Source organism: Carassius auratus, chromosome 6 (genome assembly GCF_003368295.1).
Source record: "Carassius auratus strain Wakin chromosome 6, ASM336829v1, whole genome shotgun sequence".
Classification (NCBI taxonomy): domain Eukaryota; kingdom Metazoa; phylum Chordata; class Actinopteri; order Cypriniformes; family Cyprinidae; genus Carassius; species Carassius auratus.
The window spans coordinates 24792800-24815912 of record NC_039248.1 but is presented as its reverse complement, the minus strand read 5'-3'; the positions used below and the strand labels follow the sequence as shown (position 1 = coordinate 24815912).

General features: G+C 36.9%; 1 protein-coding gene across 11 annotated transcripts in view; it reads left to right on the top strand.

Moving 5' to 3' along the window:
- ptprt (protein tyrosine phosphatase receptor type T) overlaps positions 1-23113 on the top strand; it is a 224380-nt gene that overhangs the window by 59303 nt on the left and 141964 nt on the right. For all 11 annotated transcript variants that reach the window (XM_026265953.1, XM_026265954.1, XM_026265942.1 and 8 more), the window contains exons 3-6: positions 17362-17633; positions 19798-19879; positions 20875-20990; positions 22093-22267. In XM_026265953.1, the coding sequence (XP_026121738.1) occupies positions 17362-17633; positions 19798-19879; positions 20875-20990; positions 22093-22267 (645 nt within the window). The remainder of the gene's footprint in view (positions 1-17361; positions 17634-19797; positions 19880-20874; positions 20991-22092; positions 22268-23113) is intronic.

Sequence of the window (23113 nt, the reverse complement as noted above, 5' to 3'; positions counted from 1 at the left end):
AGAAAAATGGCAAATTGATTTTTCTCTAAAACTGGGCAGTCCTAGTTGATACTCCCAAAACTAAATTCTGCCTAAAAAATCCAAAGAAAGGAATAAATGTAATATATTTACATTTTATTATTTTGAATAATGTTATGCTGTTACATCTGTAAAAGAAAGCACAGTCTGGACAGTGTATTCTTTCTATAAACAACTTAATTTATTATATATATATATATATATATATATATATATATATATATATTTTTTTATCTAATTCATTGTAATTCATTAGCTTGAAAGCCAAACTGTTGCATTAATATGGAATTCAATTGATGTACAGTCATCTATTCAGGGATTCAAAGCAACATCATCTTAATGTTTGCTAAGCGTATAAGGCTGTTCCTGTTCTGCACCTGTTGTTATGTCTCGCTAACTGCCTCATGTAACCTAATGCTTAATGGCTATTCATTATAGAATGGCCACAAAGCCTTTAAGTGCCTATTATCTGTAAATTGTGTCTGTGAGCGTGCACTAGAGTAGTTGAGCTTGTAGTACAGAAAGCTGGGAGGTCCAAACACAACTGAATTGAGCTTTGTCAGAGAAAGGGACACCCTCTGGTCTCATTTTTCTCCCAACTCCTTCAAGAAAGACTTGCTGATAGTATTACAACTTCATTATGGGAGTTCAAAGGACTGAAATAGTGTTTCCAGCAAAAGAGAGCATTTATTTTGCCCTCAGATCTCTGTTCTTTGTGGGCTTTTTCTGCTTGCTGATTTTCCAGCCCAGCAGCAGTGTCGTATATATCACAACACACAACACAAACCTCATTCTGTAGAGCTTGCTTAGTTGCTACAAGTCATTTGTCGTAAGCCTTTGTCCTGCTTTGCCATTTTGTTAGCCATCCCTATCTTCTGTGTGTGTTAGTTCACATGTGTGTATTTAGACTGTAACCATTACTTATCAGCAGATATAATATGTTGGTTCCAGCTGAATGCTCTTTTTGTCCTCCTTGCAATCAGACCCTGGCGTGGCCTTTGTTGACGGAGCGTTTCTCTCCATCCCTCAGGGAACAATAAAGGCTCATCTGAAAGCTTGATTCAAGAGTGGCCGTCCAAAACCACCAGGCTTGGGCGTATGTGTGATATTGAATAGGCCCTCTGAAAGCACTGACCTTTTCTTTTGCCAAACTCAACAACAGATTTCACTTTTGCTGCTACCTTGGGGACAATTATGCATCTACTCCCCCCCCCCATTTTTCTTAGATCTCTCTCTCTCTCTTTCTCTCTCTCCTCTGTCTCTATTTCTCACATTTGTTGTATTGTGTTAGTGTAAGGTCAACTGCCTCTGTGTGCTTTGGTTTGGGAGGCTTGCAGCCTTCGGGGAAAGACTGAGATGTCATCTTTGATATTTTGCAGAAAATGACTAGTTCTATATGTCTCATATCTTAAATGAACATTTCTCTTTGGGATTCAGCAAACATTTAACTATCAAATGCTCATATATTTGCTCCATTGCCGTTTTAGCCTGCCTTGGTGTAATATTGTTCCACCGCTTACTTTTTAAGTTTTTAAAAGAAAATGTAATATTATTATGTCTTTCTACTTGAAATTTTCAAGTTTAATTAAACATATTACTTGCATTTTCTTTCTAATTATTTGTGAAATTCTCTACCAGTTTTTTGAGTGAAAATTTTTCTGTGTAATTTTTTTTTTTGATCTATAAGTCACAATTTTTTGGCAGATTTGGTAAATTCCATGTTATCTTTGTGGAATTGATTGTGATTTTGTTTTATTAACAAGAACACCTTTGGCTTTGAATACTGCATCAAAAAAATTTGAAACAAACACACACACACACGCACACACACACACACACACACACACACACACACACACACACACACAGCTATATATATATCATATACTTTAAAAAAATATGGACGTAGTGTCCGTGACGTCACCCATAGACTCCTCAATAGCGGTTTTGAAGCCTAAAGTGTGCAGAGCGGGCCGTCGCCATCTTGGCAGCGCGTCACCGGGCGACTCTCCCGGATAATCGAAAATGGGCAAAAAGGCGGGAGCTGATTGGTGAAGCCACGTCCACCGAGCGCGACGGCATTGTCAGCAGCGGCAATCCACCTGTCACTCAAGTGGCCACGCCCTTAATTATGCAGAACTTTAAGGCTTAATATAATTTAAACGGACGAGTTATAAAAAAAATTCACCCCCTCACAGTTGTCATGAAGGGCAAAATTAGCAATATAGACCAAAACCATTTTTTTGAACCAGGCTGTAAACATGTTTTTTTCTGCTGTAAAGTTGGGCATTTTAACATGGGGAGTCTATGGGACTGACTCCCTTTTGCAGCCAGCCTCACGCAGCCAGTCGATGAATTGCAGTTTTAGTCACTTCCTTATTGGCTTCACGAGAGAGAGGTTGCCGCTCGATATATATATATATTTATAAGTGTAGTGCATCTTCTGCAAAAATGCTTTTCATTGGTTCTCAAGACTTTCTACACAGCCACATGTGGTCTGCCAGTACTTCCCTGTCACTTCCTTTCTCTTTCCTCCCCTCTATGAAAGATAAAGTGTCATTTGACCTAGTTTTTTTTACAAATACTGCTGAATTCCTCTGTTTTCTCTCTCATTCTCGCTCTGATGGTTTTAGTGATGGAGAGAGAGAGAGTGTGGGTGAGTGCTTATTACTTCTATCTCCACCATGTCAAATCCAGGGGATGTGGAAAAGGTATTTTTTATAATACCACCTCACCCCTTCGCTTAGGACTGGCTGTCCCTCGTTTTTCGTCTTCGCCTGTCAGCCCAATCTTCAAATCTCCTAACTGTTGAAAAGGATGAGTCTGAGAGTGTGTCTGGCTAACCTGAGAGACAAAAATGTTTGATAAGAGCGAGAGAAGATCTTTTTTTGTTTTTGTCTATGGTCTTTTTTGCCTGTTCCACAGCAGTATAGAAGTCATGTCAATATGAAATGGCATTAGCAATACAAATGTATTGTATTGGTTTGAAAATGGATGCTCAACTAGAAAAAAATCAGGTATAGGTCTGGACTTGATTTTATTTATCAAGAAGACAAAAAAGTAATAAATAAATAAGTGACATGACATACAGCCAGGTATAGTGACCCGTACTCAGAATTCATGCTCTGCCTTTAACCCATCCAAAGTGCACACACACACACAGCAGTGAACACACACACACACACACAGCAGTGGGCAGCCATTTATGCTGCGGCACCCAGGGAGCAGTTGGGGTTTTGGTGCCTTGCACAAGGGAACCTCAGTCATGGTATTGCAGGCCCGAGACTCAAACCCACAACCCTAGGGTTAGGAGTCAAACTCTCTAACCATTAGGCCACGACTTCCCACATACCCAAATATGTTAAATAGATTACAAAGGACTTTTTCTGTAGCACCACATCATCTGCTTTTGAAATACGTTACAGAAGTAGGTTGTGAATGACATATATGTCGACGTTAAGCCTGAATCTCTTTGCAGTGTTATTTTTGTATTATTTATATACAATTGTAGTATTTATTGATATTTTTAAATTTTCTTTTATGTTGATATTTTTATTACTTTGATATTTTTATGTTGATATTTTTTATTTGTATTTTAGTTGTTTAGATATGTGCTTATGTAATATTTTATTTAAGTTTTTATATTTCTGTTTCCTTGAATTTATTTAGATTTCAGTTCCAGTAATTTTAGTACTTTTCTAATTTTCTTGTAAGTTTAGGTTTTCATCTAATAGTAACATTCTATTTGATTCCAGCTTTATAGCACTAAACAAAACTGATTTCTAATAGCTTTAAGAACAAAAAAACTGTCTTTCTGTTACTCATTTGATTTTTAACAAGCCGTCATGTACTCCTGAACACATCAAGATGTTGTTGAGATTACAGTTGTATTCAGACCACTTTCCTCCTAAATTTAATCAGCGATTATGTGTGTATTTGTCTTTACGTGAGCAGAAGAGAGACAATGAAAGTGCTTTCATCCTCAAGAGTCAGTAAAGAACAAAACAATACGTGTTGGCTGAGAATTACATCACTGTTCAAGATCTAATTATGTCTGAAGAACATAAATCTGCAATATTGATATTTATTATGGGTGTGCATTTGTTTAAGGCAGAGAGGTGATTTATCTCAATGTGTGAGTGTATCTCGCACCTTCTCTCTCTCTCCGTTCCTCCGAGCTCCCTGACAGAATGTCATTAGATTCGTGTTTACATGCATTCTTCATGAGAGATCCTGCTGGAACCATTAGCTAATTATGGTCATGATTTGATCGCTTATGGATTAGTGCACTAGGCCCAGTGTTAACTACATATAGCATGCTGTCTTGCGTGAGTTATACATAAGAGTGAATCTGTGTGCCATCATGCATGTGTTTGATGGAAATCATCAGGACAGGCTAATGCACACTAAATATTACCTTTGGACAGGTGCCCGCTGTTTTCCCTTCAGCTCTGAAGACACCTGTATTGACCCCTGAAAGCTCTTTTAATTATGTGATGGTGGAAATTTTTCATCAAGCCTTGAGATTTGAGTTTTGAAGGGAAATGGAAGGGGTAAGATGGATAGCAGGAGGAAATGTATCTCACGATTAGGCTTCAGGTGTCCACTGTACACCCATAAATCATTTACATTTAGTCATTCAGCTGACACTCTTATCCAAAGCGACTTACAAATGAGGAACATCACGAGCAATTTATCATAAGAGCCAAACGCCACATTTCAAGAATCAGCTAGAGCAAAAGTAAAAATGCAGAAATGTGCCAGAGAAAAGAGAAAACCTAAATTGTGCGTTTCATGTGTGATTTCCTTTGGAATGCTCATATAAATCATGAGTGTTTCCACACTTTCACACGCAAATCTTTAAACCAGTGTTGAGCAATGTTTCAGTTATGTTCAGTTATGTTATGTATTCAAATGAACTGAACTGAATTTCCCCGGTGGCCAGTAAATAATAATAATAATAAAAAAAAATAATAATGTTCTGGCCAAAAATAGTCTTTAGCAGGCTTGAAACTATATTTTATATTATTTCATTGTTTTCTGCCATTCAAAAGTTACATTTTCTGAAATATTATTACAGTTTATATGAACTGTTGGTGTTCAACATTTACTATAAAATTCAGTTGTGTTGCTTAATGTCTTTTTGGAATCCGTGATATATTTTTTTACAAAATCATGAAATGCAAATTCAGAATACGACGCAAACCTGCAATAATTAAATGTTAACTAACATTAATATCCTTTATATATTTAATCCCATTTTATTAACCAATGTTTTTGCTGCTGACATTCAATGGTCTAATTCAACCATACTAATAAAAAAAAAAATGACTTTAGATAAGCAACATAATTTATGCATCCTCTACTGTACAGACGTAAATTAACATTTCCTTCAGACTGCAGCTCATTCATTTAACTTTTGGCGTGAAATGGCTTTTACATTTGCCAGAAATATAACTTTTTATTATTAAGAATAAACAAGCAAGCCCATCCCAGGTGAGACAAAGTAACATAAAAGTAACGTAATGCATTACTTTCTAACTAAGTAACGCAGTTATTTATTTTTCACAGCGAGTAACGCAATATTGTAATGCATTACTTTTAATACTATTGAGAAATGTTTGCAATTTTGTCTTTAAAATTTGTAAGCGAACAATACATAAAAGATGCATTTTGCCAAATGGCCAAGCCACATTTCTGACCCTGATTATGATTTTTTTTTTTTCACTTTTCTCTTCGTTTCAACTTGTTTAGTACGACTTGTTTCCCATTATGAGAGATTGTTTGTGATGCTCTTCATCTGTAAAATATCATGGATAAAATCGTCTGCTAAATGTAAGGTTTTAAATGTCTCTTTTTTAGCCATGTAGTACAGTCCAGTCACTGAACTTAACACAAAATCAGAAGTCCTGAAGCTTCTGTATCTTCTCTCTTTAGGAGTAACACAATAGTGTAACCTGCTAAACTTTTGAATGTTACGCTCCTGTCATTGCCTTCGACCTCTTCTATTGTTCTTCTCTCAAGTTAGAAAATGCGAGAGCCGCTGAAAGACTGAATAGCGTAAATTCTGTCGGTGTCATTTTTTCCTTGGGTTTACGATTCTCACTCTAGATACCTGTGAAGAGAAATCATCACTAACATCAAACCAGAAGAAGAAGAAAGAAAGAGACAGAAACAGCATCCTGCCCTAAAACAGGATAAATGTCTCCCAGAATTCCCATTTTCCCTCCTGGCCTCACAACAATTGGCCAGAGTTTGATAAATGACAGGCCTACAGGACCAATGACAGTTTTGTTGCTCAGGGATATTTTTATACCCAGTAGGGTTTTTAATGATAGATAGCCTCTGGTATGAAAGGCCTGCCTCCTTTTTTTCCTTTTGTCCCATTTGCTCTGTCACAATCTAAAATTAGCTAATGTGATGGCAAAATAACCAAAACCTTGCTTCTGTCTCAATCTCTTTCAGTTCTAACAATTTTTTGATGTCTAATTTTAGTGAAAAAACAAACCACATGCTGTGAATAGTTTATTTATTTATTATTTTATTTTCTGTACAAGCTTTTTTCTTTTTCCCATTGCAGTACTAGGAAAGAAGAATCTCAAATGAGTTTTATTTATTATCTTAATTGTTTCTCCTATTCAGCATTGAGTTTAGATGAAGTGATATTCAATAAAGAGATGCCTCTCAGACATTTCACGTGATTTTCTCAACAATGTCTCAACCTGTGCTCGGATTTGCTAAGATAAAAAGTTCTGTATTAAGAAATTTCAATATGAACTTTCAAGAAACCTCTATAAAACATATCTTAAAATCTCCCGAGACACGAAAGCAGAACTCTGTTTTCCGAGTTTCTCAGCTGAAGTTTTGATTGTGTTGGTGTCTGTGACCTCATCATTAGTAGATGATCCCAGACACATCCAACACACAGCAGCCATCAAAAAGTTAGTGCTTTGTTGATGTTTACACCACGGCGTGTGTCTGTGGACATTAATAAAGGACACGTGTGTGTGTGTGTGGGAGGGAGGAAGAGAGGCTATTAAAGAGTGTGTGTGCAGGCAGGTCTGGATCAATATCACTACACACCATGTTTTTAGCCCTTGTCAGTTTCATGATGCAGCGTGTCCAATGAAGTGTAAAGTTTCAGTTTGTGAAATGTGTGTGTGTGTGTGTGTATCCTAAAGTGCTGTAAACCCCAGGCTCGTGATGCTCTCCATGCCACCACTGAAGCAGAACAGACCACTGGGCGATGTTCCAGTTGTAGGTCATTATCCCCTATGCCATACACCCTGATTCCTGCCAAGTGTACTTCCTTTTCACTGACTAGTACACTCTTCTAAGTAATCATGATGCCACACTTTAGGCAAGAGCATTTTTTTTTCCCTTTGTTTTCTGGCTCTTTTTTATACTTTTATGCACTAAATGAGTTCTGGCTTGGCTTGTCCATCTCTGCAACAGACTATACAGGTCAACTCTCCTTTCACCTTTGAGAATTTATAGGTATCAAAGGATTTGATTTTTAAAATAAATAAAATAAAATCAAATAAAAGTAATTTAAATTAAATTAATACTGAACTGATTGGAGCTGAATAATGAAACTATTGTGATTCTACAGCTGCTTTATGGCAGAATTATGGATTAGTTCATTTTTTTATTTGCATAATTGACTCTTGTTTAATACTGTAAAGCTGCAGTGAAACCATCTCTATTATATAAAGCGCTATAAAAAATAAGTTGACCACATTAATTTTAGTTTGATATTATTTTTTACGTTTTTGTTTATTTTATTTTTTTTACTTTTATTCAATTTAATTATTATTACTATTTTTTAATATTTGTATTATTTATTTTTTATGTATTTTAACTTTAATTTATTCTTAAATTAAAAATTTATATTTTTTCATTAGTATTAAAATAAATGTTAAAATTAAATTAATAACATATAATAAATGTTTGATTACCGCAAAAATGATTTTTACTCGTCCCTGAAATAGTGAAAAAAAATAAAAATAAAAAAATAAAAAGAGTATGTCTGCAGTAATACACATACTTAGTGATGGCTTTTACTATACTTCCTCTCTCTTTTCCTCAATATTTCTTTGTCCTTTATCATTCTCTGTGATCTTCCTCCTGCATTTCTTCCTGCAGCTCTGACGCCCTTCAGAATGTTCCCCAGGAAACCCCTGTGGAGTTACATCGGACACGTCTAATTTCCAACTTTACGAGTGCAGCTTCTGTTTTCATTTTGACCCGGGGTGGATTCATCCTGATTGTTATCTGTGAAAGTCTTGTCTGTCACTGGGATGTGAGTGTCTCAGCTTGGCTTTCAGCAGCCATCCCTGTGTGAAAGCATACGGACAACCTCAAATAACCGGCTTACAAAATCGCTCGTGGCTCGCTCTCAAGGGCCCAGGAATGCACTTCCCTCTGTGAGGTTGAAGAGTTCAGCGGGAAATATTTTATAGCAGCAGCACTGGCGAAAGTGTCCAATTGCTCTCAAGGGAGCAGTAACATGGACTGCTTAAGCAGCTACGGACTTCTGCCCACCATAACAGTTACAGAAGCCAAGATATCTACCAAACAGATATTAGATGCGTTCCGATTTTAAAGTGACAGTGGGACTATTAAACACACAGCCTACTGTCATTACTGTCAAGGGATAGCTCACCCTCAAATTTCATTTCTGTCATTATTTAGTCTCAGTCACATTGTCCCAAACCTGTGTTAATTTCTTTCTTGTGCTGAACACAAAATAAGATATTTTGAAGAATGTGGGTAACCAAACAGTTGCTGGTCCACATTGAATTTGATAGTAGCAAAAAATACTATGGAAGTCACTGTGGACCAGCAACTGTTTGGTTTTACACGTTCCTCAAAATAGCATATATGTTCAGAAAGAAAAATAAAATCATTCAGGATTAAAAACACTTTTGAGTAAATTGGTGGAATAAAAATTATACACTCTGACAGAATTTTTATTTTTGGGTGAACTATTCCTTTAACGTTAAGAAAACAAAAATCACTCACTGCTCTTGACTGAAGAAATTAAAAACTAAAAAGCTAAATTCCTAAAAGTTGCTTTAGGAATCAGTTTATGCAGTGTTTTATTTTTATATTTGTTCATTCAGTTTCTTGAATGCTCCTACTATATACACCTACTGTATCTGAAAATAAATCACTGTTTGTTTTATTTATATATTCTGTGTAGTTGTAATGTGTATCTTTGTCATTCTTTTATCTTTGTTATTGAAAAATAAGAACCAAAGATTTTATCTTCACCCTCTTTGACCTAAATATCTGTCTTTCTGCCTCTCCATCCGTTGGTCAGTCATTAGTTCCATTTTTCTGTCTATCATTCATTCATTCATTCTAATCAGTCAGAAAAGTTTTGCTAGTAGGAAAGCCTTGCAGCAGCAGTAACAAAGGGGACGGAACCAATGGTGGTTTGGGGTCAGTTGTTTTAAAAGTCACTTTCTACCAGTATCCCGATTGCTGCCAATTCACTGTATTTTTTATCGCCCACTTCTAAATATGCTCTCCTTTTGTGTGCATGGAACTCAAGGACACCTGGTCCATGCACTGGAAAGACCGCTCTCAGCAAAAAGAGAAGTGATACTAGATTTATGGCTGTGTGACTAGGTGCAATAAGCATCAAGTTCGCCTCGTCGCACGCTGCCAGCAGGGCGCCGCTGTCGTGCCCCTCTTCCCGGCCACCTGTTCCTGTCATGAACCTGGACGTGGGCCGGCAATAGGTGGGCCAGGGCGACTGTAAATTTGGAGCAAGCAGGTCTTCTGTCCCAACACAACTCTTAATTTGACACAAATCTGTTCACCTAGAGCTAAATTTACTTGTTACTTGAGGGTAAATGGAGCTTGAGTTTAAATTGGCTTTCTCAGCTTCAGAAAATACTGACAAAATTGCACCTTTTTAGACAGTTCCTTTATCATTTTAGATGGTTCCACTTACATACACATATTTGCAGTCTGTCAATTGAGATTTATTATTGCGCATTCTGTCATCTGGACTGTTTCGCAGAAAATATGAATCTTTTTCCCGAAATGGAGATGTGTATCTGTTTAAAATGTATTTTTAGATGTTATTGGACTCTTTTGCATCTCCCTTTATCTTTCTCCCTGTTGTATTTCTTCTTCCTCTCCCTTGTTAGTCTAGCTATGATCTCCCCAGGCAATCTGACCGCCTTTGGATCTTTTCAGACCTTTCCTTTTAGATGCTAATAATAAATAGCCAGTATATGATCAATTTGAGACAACCTGAGTCTAATTCAGCTTCTTGGCCACTGAGGGAGACTTTACTAGGAACTGATAAAAGGCCATCCTTTGTTCCAAAATGAACACACACACAAACAAACAAGAATAAGAAGCAGAAGAATCCTTTTTTCCTTTTGAACCCCTTTCTGAAATGCAGATTTCATAATTTCAAATAACCATAATTCAAATGCCAAGATGCCCAGTTTCACAAAGCATTCAATCAAAAGAATGCTAAGATAAACATAACAAATTGGACCAGGATTCTTGAAATCTGCATGCGCAGCGGCCACAGAAATGATCTTGAAATGCTTAAAAATCTTGATGCTTAAAAATGTTTAAATGTCATGGCACAAACCAAGTGACATTTATTATAAAGAAAGACAGCTTAAGCAGTTAAAATCAAGTTTCTCAAACACTATTGTAACATGTTCATAGTTTATGTGATGGACTTTTCATATAATATACCGCATTTTTCGGACTATAAGTCGCATCAGTCCAAAAATACATCATGATGAGTAAAAAAAAACATATATAAGTCGCACTGGACTATAAGTCGTATTTATTTATAACCAAGTACCAAGAGAAAACATTACCGTCTACAGCCACCGGAGGGTGCTCTATGTTCTCAGTGTAGACTACAGGAGCACTGAGCAGCATAGAGCGCCCTCTCGCGGCTGGAGACTGTAATGTTATCTCTTAGTTCATTCCTCTTGGTTCATGTCAAATTAATTTTGATAAATAAGTCGCACCTGACTATAAGTTGCAGGACCAGCCAAACTATGAAAAAAAGTGTGACTTATAGTCCGGAAAATACGGTACTGTATTTACTAAAAATTACAGCTTAAACCAGTTATTAAAATTGAATGGCGTTTTTGCCACTTGTTTCGATATTTTTTAAGACTATTATGTTTTCAAATGTATTTACTTACATTTTTAAATGTTGTTTAAAGGGATAGTTCACCTCAAATTAAAAGTCTTCATTTAATATATCTATCATATCATATACCACATCTTTTTTCTGTAAAGCACACAATAAAAGAAGATACTTTTTTCCTCATGCAGTGAAAGTCAATGGGGTCAAATGGTATTTGGATATTAACATTCCTCCACCAAAGAAAGAAACTAGGAAAGCATGAGGGTGAATAAATGATGACAGAATTTTTAGGTGAACAATCCGTTTAAGCATCTAATTACTTCTAAATACTGCCACTATATAATATGTTTGTAAAACACATTCTTATTGTGTAATATTAATTAGCTGTCTGTTCTGTTTAAAAGTAATTGGCGGGCTCCCTATTTGCATCTGCATTTACCCTTGATTTAAATAGTCCCTGTATCAACATCAGTTCTCCTGTAGCCAATCAGCAAATGGAAGTCTAGTGAAGCAGAAAGCGTGAGCTGGAATCCTTAACCACAGATGAAGTTGTATCTATTGGATTTGCCGTTGGCCGATTCCCTGATTTGCATTAAGGTGCCCAAGTGTGGAGTCTTCACTCTGATAATGACACTCCAATTATTGATTTTCCACTTATCGGATTACCACAGTCTCGAGGGTTTGCGACAAGGCCCACTGAGGGCCCATGAGAAAAGGGCATCGCAAGTAAAGGCTGGGGTGATTTCAAAGGGCCATGACGAATTGCGGCACACAGCCGGTGGGTCTTGTTGACTCTACGCCAATCACGTATCATTTGGCGCGACAAGCAGGGCGAGGGAGTTTCTGCTCGGGTTGAAATGGAAAATGGGCGTGCATGTGTGTGAAGAAATAACAAGGGCTTCAGAGAGGAGGAGAGGACATGGATAGCGCCATATCATGAAGGTCCATTACACATCCAGGGCAGCAAACATATGGGACCCGGCTGAAGTAGCCAACTGTCTCCCATCCTGTCTCTCTGCCATAAAAGCATCCATTCCATTCCTTTTACGCTCACTTTCACATATACACACTTCTATGAGGTGAGGAGGGATTTGGGGAATTTACTGTGCTTAAATGTGTCAAATGGGCCACAGCGCAGATCCACTGTACTCTCGAGACCTATGGAGAGTATGTATGTGTTTATAAAGGGACAGCCCATCTGCAGTCTGTCATTGGGGGGGGGGGGGGTGTTTTAGAATCAGGCGGGCATCTTCTCTCGCTTGCAGCTGCTCCAAACATAATGATTGCAGCTGACGCATCACCATTTCCTCTGAAACAGGGCCATACAGTGGACTTCTGATATGAACCGGCAAACTGTTATTTATTTATTTATTCATAAATTAATGATCCAGATGTATCTGATGTTTACTCTGATGTTTGGGTTAATGGTAAAAGGAGCTAATATAATATTTGTATCTTTATTTCAACATACTTGAAATAAACAAACTTGTCCCTGTAGCTCAATTGGTAGAGCATTGCACTATCAAGCACAAGGTTGGGGGTTTGATTCCCTGGGAACACATAATAGGTAAATATTGATAGCCTGAATGCCCTGTAAGTCACTTTGGATAAAGGCGTCTGCTAAATGCATACATTTAATTTAATTTAACATTAATTTGAATACAAAATAAAATATTTAAACCAAAATGTATGTCAAAGTTTTTGTTTTTAAAAATGTATTAGTTTATTTTTTATTTCACATGCTTAAAAATAACCACTATAAAAATACAGTAAAACGCACATGTTTTTTTTAGCTTTTATTAGTTACTAACTGTTGTTTGGCTATTATTAATAGTTACCTTTTCAGAACTTTTTTCAACAACTCTGTACTCGTTGCAGATTGACATGTTGATTTAACCAAGTCGCTACAAATTGACTCATTTTGTGTTTCACATGTCATTTCAGCTTTGTTTAGATTTGGATGTGACCGAAAGTGTGATGTCCGAGTGTCTGAGTTGTTTACTTAGTAATTAGTCTGTCCATTTCCACCATTTGAACCCTCTCAGGTCATTTGCGGATCAGTTGTGGACATGATAAGTGGGAATTATCTCATTCACTGGGTAATTGGCCAATTATGTCCTATCATGTGACTTTGTGACTGTATTTTGCTAATGTCCCCCTCACATTCACACTGCAGGACCTCAGTTAAGAACACAATGAGCTCAACAGAGACAAAAACTGTTGGATGGAGTCAGTTAAGAAATTGATCTCATATTTCAGTGTATACACAACTGTTTCAAACTTTGTGGTTGGTGTTTTTTAAAGTCACATTCTCACCAAGGCTTTATTTATTATATAAATATAACTGTAAAACAGTCATGCTGTAAAATATCATCACAATTTTATATATAATATACAATTGAATATATAATCACAGTTTTCTATTTTAATAAATGTTAACATGTAATTTATCCTGTGATTCCGATCTGAATGTTATTATTCTAGCAGTTATTACTCTAGTCTTTAGTCACATGATCCTTCAGAAATCATACTACAGTAATATGCTGATTGGACACTTAAGAAACATTTCTTATTATTATCAATGTTGAAAACAGTTAATATTTTTTATGGCAATAGTATTACCCCCCCCCCCCCCCCCAGGATTCTTTGATGAAAAGAATGTTTATAAGACCAACATGTATTTGATAGAAGTCTAATAGAAGATTAAGAGAAAACAATAATCATACTGACCCCCAATTTTTGAATGATAGTTTCAAAAATATTTGTGTTTTTTAAATTTTTTTCATCTGAATGTTTCAGCACAAGCTCAAAGCATTCTGACCTCCGATATATGCTTCCATACCTCTTTAAGCTCTTTCCTTGCTTCCTCACTGTGTTTTTATCTCTCAGCGCATTAGCTTTTCCATGGTATGGTGCATATTACCACCCTTGTTTGGCTCGGTGGTAAATAAGTGCTTTATTGTTCCCAGGTTAAAACTGTCAGGCAGGAATGAGAAATGCCGTGACTTTATCTGACCGAGCAGCAGAGGGCCCAAAGTACAGGGACCTGCCATAATTGCATATTAAAGTGACAACTAGAAGAGATTTTGCTATTTGTCTTGTGGGGGATCATATTATGATGGCGGGAATGTGACATTTAGTGCAAAGAGCTCCCAGTGGAAATACTCAGAGGGAATAATGACTTTCACCGGCAAGTTCTCCCGGTACTTTGCAGCCACACGCAGAAGAATCCTCTTCGAGAAAATGAGTTGAAATTGCCGCACAAGGGCCAGGCGTCTCTAAGATTGATGTGAATTGCAAGGCATTCTAAAACTGCTTCTCAGATGTTTGAACTGACAAATCTTCCAATCAAGGGCGTTTAGACATAAATGAATTCATGTAACATCTCTTCATATTAACGCAGGGGTGACAGCTGTCAACCAAGCGGCACTGAAGCGATACCTTATCTGGTTGCCTCGTGTGGCCCCTATGAAGATGTTTTGCAGACTGTTGTGCTGTACTAGAAAAACAGTAATGGATCTGCCTTGACGTTGGTCTCGAAAGCCACGTACTGGTTATTGGTTGATGTGAACAGCATTAAATCACCAGTAGTGCAGCTGTGATTCTGTGAGACTCTATTTTGATGATGGCACGTTTGCTGATAGTTGAGAACGACTCTCATATTGCTATCGATTTTAGTAAAGGAGTTCGCCAAGTGCTTCGTTTTACTCCAGAAGCTATTTTCGTTCTGCAGTAAGTATTGAAAGAAATGTGTTTATCTGTGCCCACAGTTGCAGGAAAAGGAATTATCATCCAAATAGTGTTGCCCTTGAGAATGCGCATAACAAGTTGTGCATCAAGCTCAGGTATTTCTTAGACTATTCCGAAAATGACTTTTAATAATATTTTGATTCATCCCAGAACTCATTAATACACAAAATGTAAGTGCCTCCAATGCATTGGGACTCCGGGAGGTAATTGAAATCTGGTAATATCACTGAAGCAATTTGGAGGCTACGTGTTTTTAATCTGTTTTCAAGCACGAGCTGCGGCAGCATCGCATTCTTCGTCCTAAAACATTCATTTCCATTTCGGAATTCTCATGCAAAGTCCCAACGCAAGATTGTGCCAATCACAGGCATGTTTGTAGTGTTGTCATACTCACGCTGGCCGATTTGTCAAGAATGTGTCGTGCATCCAACAGTCCACTTGGAATAAAACCTGTTGAATTATTTATCATAGAACCATTACATCCGATTTCACATTAGCTCAGCTTAAGACAGTGTAATCTACTGAAGCGGCCGATGGTGTGATTGAGGACACTCGTATTGACCGTGGTGATAGGGCTGATTGCCTACTTGTAGGTTCGCTCTAAATTACCTCTTGGTTCAAAGGCTTCACTCTGCCCGAACATATATATTGGCAATCATCAACGGTAGGGAATATATAGATGTCTGCTCGGAATACCTGATGGAAAATGCACGTGGGCCGAGAGGGTTGAATATGAAATGCAATCAGGCGAGTTCACTACCAGCCCGCTGTTTAGGGGGCCTTCGCAAGATTGGATCAGTGTGCGGAATTGATTGGCCTCATCCCAGGGCTCAAGGTTGTGTTGATTGATAGATGCGATGCGCTCGGGTCTTGTGATCATGTCTTAGCTAATACTGGTGATGAATGGGGTGTTATGGCAATGGCTTCCTCTGCCCACCTGACAAGATATGCATGGTGATTTAGCACAGCCAGGCAGAAAAGTGTCAGGAAAAATTGGGACTGATTTTGCCCTACGTATGTGATGTTTTAACATAGCCCTTAACATATGCACACTGCTTGAGGTAAGTACGCCACCTGGATCCAAAAAGCCTGGTTCGACATTGGCGAGCTTTCAGAAGTTCTGATGACATACAATTTTTGCAAGCAAACGTGTATTGTAGTAGATGGATATACTCCAGTTTTTGCATGTCACAGCTTAGAATAGTCCCTAGTGATGGGATATGCATATGCACACGGCTTTGGAAATACTTCAGAGGTCTTTCAGTCACTAAATCATGAACAGACCAGTTCTATAATTGCTGTAAAAACACTTTTGAATAGCCAGAGTTTTGACTGATAACCTGGCTTTCACCTTTGTTAAGGCTAAAACCTTTTACTTGACATAAATGAGTTGAATTCTTTTGTGAGATTTTTTTTTAAGAACTTGGAATGAATTACTATAATTTGTCAAAAGAAAAAAAATGCTACCTTTGGGTCTTTAGCTTAAATGAATGCTTTTCCCTGAGGAAGGTGAATCATTGTCACTTTTTTATCAGAAAAATCTTGATTTTTGTATTCTCTGAAGCCCTGCGCTCTTTCTTCTTTCTAACGCAGTGCCGCTGTTGGTAGTGACTTGTACAAAACTACTGTATTCATAAGGCTGTAAAATGGCATATTGTTTCATAAACTTGGAGTAAAATAGATGTAAAGCTGTCCAAAGAACCATTTCATAAATAGTGCCTCAGCACTTACAGTTTCAGGGTGGTTTTATAGCAGGCGTTTACCCAGTTACTCGGTTATGTGATGTGTTCTGCTTACAAAGGCACAAAAGACCATGAACATGATTGTGTCGTGTAAAATGACAATGACTATGATAATGTAGCCTTCAGTGTGGGAATATGTATATCGTACATCAAAACATTCTGTTCAATAAGCGTTCTTTTAGGAGGTCTATTCTATTCTGAGGTTGACTACTTCATTTTGGTTTATAACCATTTCATGTGGAAATATTCTATTCTGGAATATATTTTTTATATTATATATTTTGTTTTTAAAAATGTATTATTTCTCATATTTATGTCAACATATAATATTGAACCAATTTTTTCTTTTTTTTCAAGAGTAATTCTATTCTATTCTATTCTATTCTTAACTTCTGTATGTTGTATTACTTTATTACTGAGTAATAAGAAAGTGTTACTGAATCAGTTCAGTCTTCAGTTTTTTGAATGATTCATTAAAATATTAGCCCTAAGAATCAATTGCTAAGAAACACTTATTGCTTTGTTACAGCTACTACATTGCCATTTGAATGCAGTGAACTATATTCTATTAAATTCTATTCAATTCTATTCTATTCTATTCTATTCTATTCTATTCTATTCTGTTCTGTTCTGTTTTGTTCTGTTCATTATTTCAATATGTTTCCATACCTTTTTTACTATACCTATTTCCATATGCTATGCTACTTCTAGGTTCCTTCATGATGGTGAATGCTTCGGGTCGTGCATCAGGGCAGAAGGCCCACCTGCTCCTGCCCACGCTAAAAGAGAACGACACCCATTGCATAGACTTCCACTACTCCTTGTCCAGCCGCGATGGGACAAGTCCCGGAACCCTCAATGTCTATATTAAAGTGGATGGTGGACCGCAGGGGAATCCCATCTGGAATGCCTCAGCACCCGTCACAGAAGGCTGGGTGAAGGCTGAACTCGCCATCAGCACCTTTTGGCCCAACTCCTATCAGGTAAGCATGACAATAACAATGATAGAGTCATGGGTTTCAATACAGACAATCTACATACTGTAAGAACATTTTCTGGTTTAAATACAAAAAATAAATAAAAAATTATTGATAACCATATTAAATGATTCTTTTGATTAGCAAGACTCCCATGGTCATTTAGGTTGTTTTTAGCAGGATGAGCCACATAGCCAACAAACGACTAGCAGCTAAAACAAGTACTGAAAATGTTGTCTCCTTGGCCACTAAAATGGACTGAAGTTTATTTTCCGCCATATATTCATGGTGAATGGCAGCAATTGAACTGCAGAGAGGGGCAGTAGATTGCTCTCTGCTCCTATTACCACTGCAATCACTGTCCCCTAATCTCACCCACAAATGGCCCTGGTGAATAAGCTTTTAGCTGTTAATTTTAGATCTGTCTTTTTGCTTATTACCTCTCACTCTCGCCCCCTCCTTCTTTTTCTCTTCTGATTCTTTAGATCCCAGATCTCTCTCTATCTCTCTCTGCCTCTTACGCTCTTTTTCATTCTGTCTATAGAGTCACCGGTCAATCTGTGCAGTGAAATAGCCTCATAAAATAAGCCGTGTAATTGAATTAACTAATGAGAAGAGCAAATATTTAGAATGTGCTGGGAATACTCAATTCTCTTGGCAAACAGTAGACCAATATTTGCTAAAGGCAATATTTGCTGAGGGCATCTATTTGACCAGCAGGCAATATCAAAGCTTTTGTGTGCGTGAATGTGTATTTGTGAATGTCACAAAAACATGGGCAAGTTTTATTATTATTTTGCATATTGGTATTTATTGCGTATTATACATTTTAATTATTGTAATTTAGATTATATTGCAATTTATTTTATAATTCAGTATTTTTTTTTTAATAAAATAAAATAGTATTAGATTACTTGCTGTATAATACAGTATTTTATATTTCTTGTCTTTTCTTTTTTTTTTGGAAACTCGAAAATAAGACCCTGGCGTATTTTCGAGATTCAAACTCTTTGCGTGCTTGTTTCCCAGTTTGTGTTTTTTGTCTTGCTGAGTTGAACTTAATAAATTACCTGTTAAATATTGAGAATTAATAACTGCTAGAAAATCTGCTCATGGGATCATGAACTATACTGAAAAATATCCCACTGTGAGTTTGATTAGAGCATCGAATTTGCCGTATAAGTGGCCAATTTTTCTAAAACGAATCTCTCAAGTCAATCTCAAGTCAAGTAATTGACTTGTTTTCTGCCGTGACACATTTTAAATCATAGGGTGCCACTTTCAGCATGACACTGTTTAAAGGGTTTTATGATATGCAAAAGGATAAAAAGGTAAATCTGTCTCTTTTTAAACTTGTAATGGTAGATTTGACAAAAAGCTGTTATTTTTCCCATGTCCTGACAGAGATTGTTTGAGTCAGCCATAAAGGGGCAAGGATGATAAAAATGATGATGTAAAGGGTTTGCTCATTCAAAATACTGTCATTAATTGCTCAGCCTCTTGCCGTTCCAAACTTTGTGGCAGGATATTTGCACTGCTCTTTTCTTGGATTGAGAATTGAAAAAAAAACTGAACAAAGAACAACAAAAAGCTAAAGCCACTGAAAACAGTTTCACAACATTTCTGATCCGAAACGTGACATTCTCTGATTATGGTTTGTTCAAAACCATACCTTTAGTCTCTGCAGTCTCTCCCTGAACAACATGGTGAGAATTGAGTCTGTTCGAGTAGATTGAGTTTCTTGACTGAGGCCTTTTTGGGAAGCCAGGGACTCAAGTGCATCCTGTGTCCAAGTTTTGGCATTCTAGCTTTGAGAGAAAGGGCATTGATCAGACCACACATGTCCTCACCACATGGCATGTACAGTATGCCATGCAAACCATGCCAGTCCCATATGTGTGTGCTCAGATATGTGCTTAAAGAGTTTCAGGCCAGATTATCAGATCATTATGTCTTGCTTGAAAAGTTTTCTTGAGGTATTTCACTTTAAAACGAATTCAAGATGTGTGTTTGGGGCCACTGTAGGTGGTTTTGCAGTTAAAGATCTCTCCTGTTGACTTACCAATTTGAATATTTTCATGCTTGAAATAAATTCACCATTTCAGTTCAGACTTTAACAAGCTGATTTGATTTAAACACTTGATTTCCGCTCTCCTCTTTTCTCGTTTAGGTTATTTTTGAGGCTGTGTCTGTACAAGGGCATCCGGGGTTCATTGCAGTGGATGAGATGCACGTTTTGGCCCACCCTTGCCGTGAGTACACACACACACACACACACACACAGCGCCTGCTTACTTTCACAGTCTTGGCTACGCTGTAGGAGTTCAGTCTGTCAACTACTGTGAAAAGCACTTCATGTGGATCGAGGGTTGAACAGAGATGGAAAAGGCCAGAAACAAGCAGGTCGGTCTGAGGATGAGAGAGAGGGAGACAGATTGCAGAGCTGAGTGCTCAGACATCAGGCCCACATCATTCTTGTTGTGATGGGAGAACTTTAGCCTTTGACTTCCATTGTCCAAGATATCTCTGTATCACTCATTTTAGACCGTGTACGTATCTTTTTTTTTATTTGCTATAATGTATGTGGGTATTAAGATAACTTCATTAAATCTGAGCGCTTTCCACATTATAGCAGATAAACTAAAAAAAGAAGTCTATATTCTCAGTGACTTTAATTGAAAAAGATTGATATTGCTTTTGTGCAGAAATGCATGCACAGATAATGAAGCTGGCAGAGAGAGTGGGTGGAGACTGAGACACAAGAGTTCAGCTAGTGCACGAGTTACCCTTCTGACAAATGCACCTGAACATGCAAATGAGAGAATGTTTATTGGAAGTAGTATTGAATACATATGGGTTATTCTAAATGTGCAATCAGAGAAAAAACAGACAGAAACCATGTTCAACATTTCAAAATAAATATACAAGGACTGAAAGAAGTGTTTGGACACTTGTGGAACACTTACAAAATCAGAATGTCATTTCATTAGATACTGTACAATAAATGACACTTGCTTTGATATTTTGCAAGGATGTTAGCACAAGTACACTACTTCATTAGCTAAAAATGTCACAAAAATATATTCACAAAAACATGTTCATAGCTAAAGCTACGCCAATTTTAAGTGTAGAAACATGTTTGGGCCACTGTATAGTTGACCACCAGTGTCATTGGAGCAAGTGTTTTATTTGATTTGCGTGGATGATGTAAGATGTGTTTTGAAGGTGCATGTGTGTTTTTTGATAGGCAAGACACCACATTTTCTGCGGCTGCAGAATGTCGAGGTGAACGTGGGACAGAACGCCACCTTCCAGTGTATTGCTGGAGGCAAATGGTCACAACATGACAAACTCTGGCTACAGGTGAGTCATGCACACAGCCATATAATCTTAGCATCAGCATCACATATAATCTTACATAAATGGACTACAACATTCATTTTTTATCATCATTGTTTTTTTTGTGCTATTTCTTATTTTGTTAAACTATGTGCTGCCTCCTTTGGCCAGGAGCTGCTTGCAAAAACAGATTTTAAAACTCTAGTTAATTTTTAAAAAAAAATTTATCCTAGTTAAATAAAAAATAATACCTATAGAAGATTCAGTGATATATTAAACCTGGTATGATTATGCACTGAAAAAAAATTATACTTTAGACTCATTTTGTTAGAGGAAAATTTTTCTGTATCTATTTATGGTTTGGTTCAAACCTTATTTCTTTTCTCAAAGACAAAAACAATCATACAAAGATTATTTACTATAAAGACCATTTTCTTTAGACATAATCCAAAATGTAACGTATAAATAAATATATATACATAGGCTTTTTACGACTTAATTTCACCATGATCAAAAGCTAAATTAGAAATAGCATTAAATTATATATTTTTACTTAAACTAAAGTAAAAGTAGGTGTTTAATTTAGTTTATTACAGCAAAACAAGACAACTTTGAAAGACCTTAATTTTTTAAATATGCATTATATTTAACTGAATAACTGAACTAAACAAGTTAAAACCAGAAGCCAAGCTTTTCATTTTGACCAATATAAGATTTTAAATAATTGACACAGTCATTTTAGTTTTTTTAGTGTACATGCTCAAAATGCTGATTTTATCCCTGAGCATCTCGTTCACTTCATTTGCATTGGGAGGTTTTGAACCTTGGTCCCGAGACACATCGCTTGAGGAAACTTAATAACTTGTTGGAGATTTTTGTCAGCGGGATTTCTAAGCCAGTGTCTGTGTCCATGAAGTCTTGGATAAAATTACTTTTTCCATTGGCTGGAGACTATAAGCCTCCATCTATCCTGTGCTACAGCTCTTAGACATGAAGACATAACACCAGTTCTCATTGTGCACAGTGTGTTTTAAGACTTTGTGCCTCTGTCTTGATGGTCAACTTTGTAAAACATAATATGTGTGCTTATTGTCAGATGCAGAATGATTATTTTTCTGTTTTCCAGCAATGGAATGGTAAAGACACATCTCTCATGGTAACCCGAGTGGTGAACCATCGGCGCTTTTCCGCCACCGTTAGTGTAACGGACACGTCACAGCGGAGCACCAGCCGTTACCGCTGCGTCATTCGTTCTGATGGAGGATCTGGCGTTTCCAACTACGCTGAACTCAGCGTCAAAGGTGCGTATATATACCTGAAAACACTGATGCCGCTGATTTCAAAGGAACTAAAATGTGAATGTTAATTTGTACTGATTATCTAATTGCTTTTGGGCCTGTACATGTAGCATTTGATAAGTTCTTCAGTAGCCAGAAACTGTTGTCATCAGTCTGGCTGATATGTGGCAATTTAAAGAGTTCATTATAACCTATTCAATTCTATTGGATGATAGACAGTATCTATGACATCAGCTATCCTCTTAATGTTGATCAGCCAATCACAGCAAAGAAAAAGGAAGTGCTGTTGGCTGTTTTTTTGGTTGTATGACTATATTCAAAACATACTGTTAAAGATGCAGATGCAAATAATAAGAGTAACAACAATTAATAATAATGTTTTGATATCTATTTTTAATAATAATGTTATATTTATTTTTAAATTTATTAATAATAAATTGAAATTAAATGTTTTATATTATTATTTGCACTTAACAGTAAAAGTATAATACAGTTAAATGGAAATAGTGATTTTGTAATGATTCAAGCTTTTTTTTTTAACAATGTAAATTTTCCATTCTGTTAAATTTTTCCATTTTCATCGTCTACTGCACAAATATAAATATATTTACTTAGATTTTATGCAAATTACTGTAGTTCACGTTTCATAAATGTGGCCCAGTGTTCAGGGAGATTGGCTTTCAAATGCTGCCATGCACGTTGAGAGATGCTCGCCAAAACACACACAAAACCAACCCACAGCCCAAAATGCAGCACTTATAACCCGCATCAGCCATCAGCAGCAGGATTCCTCTTGAATTGTTACCCACAGAGTGTTCATTATTTAAGCTAGCACTGCTAACGACTAGT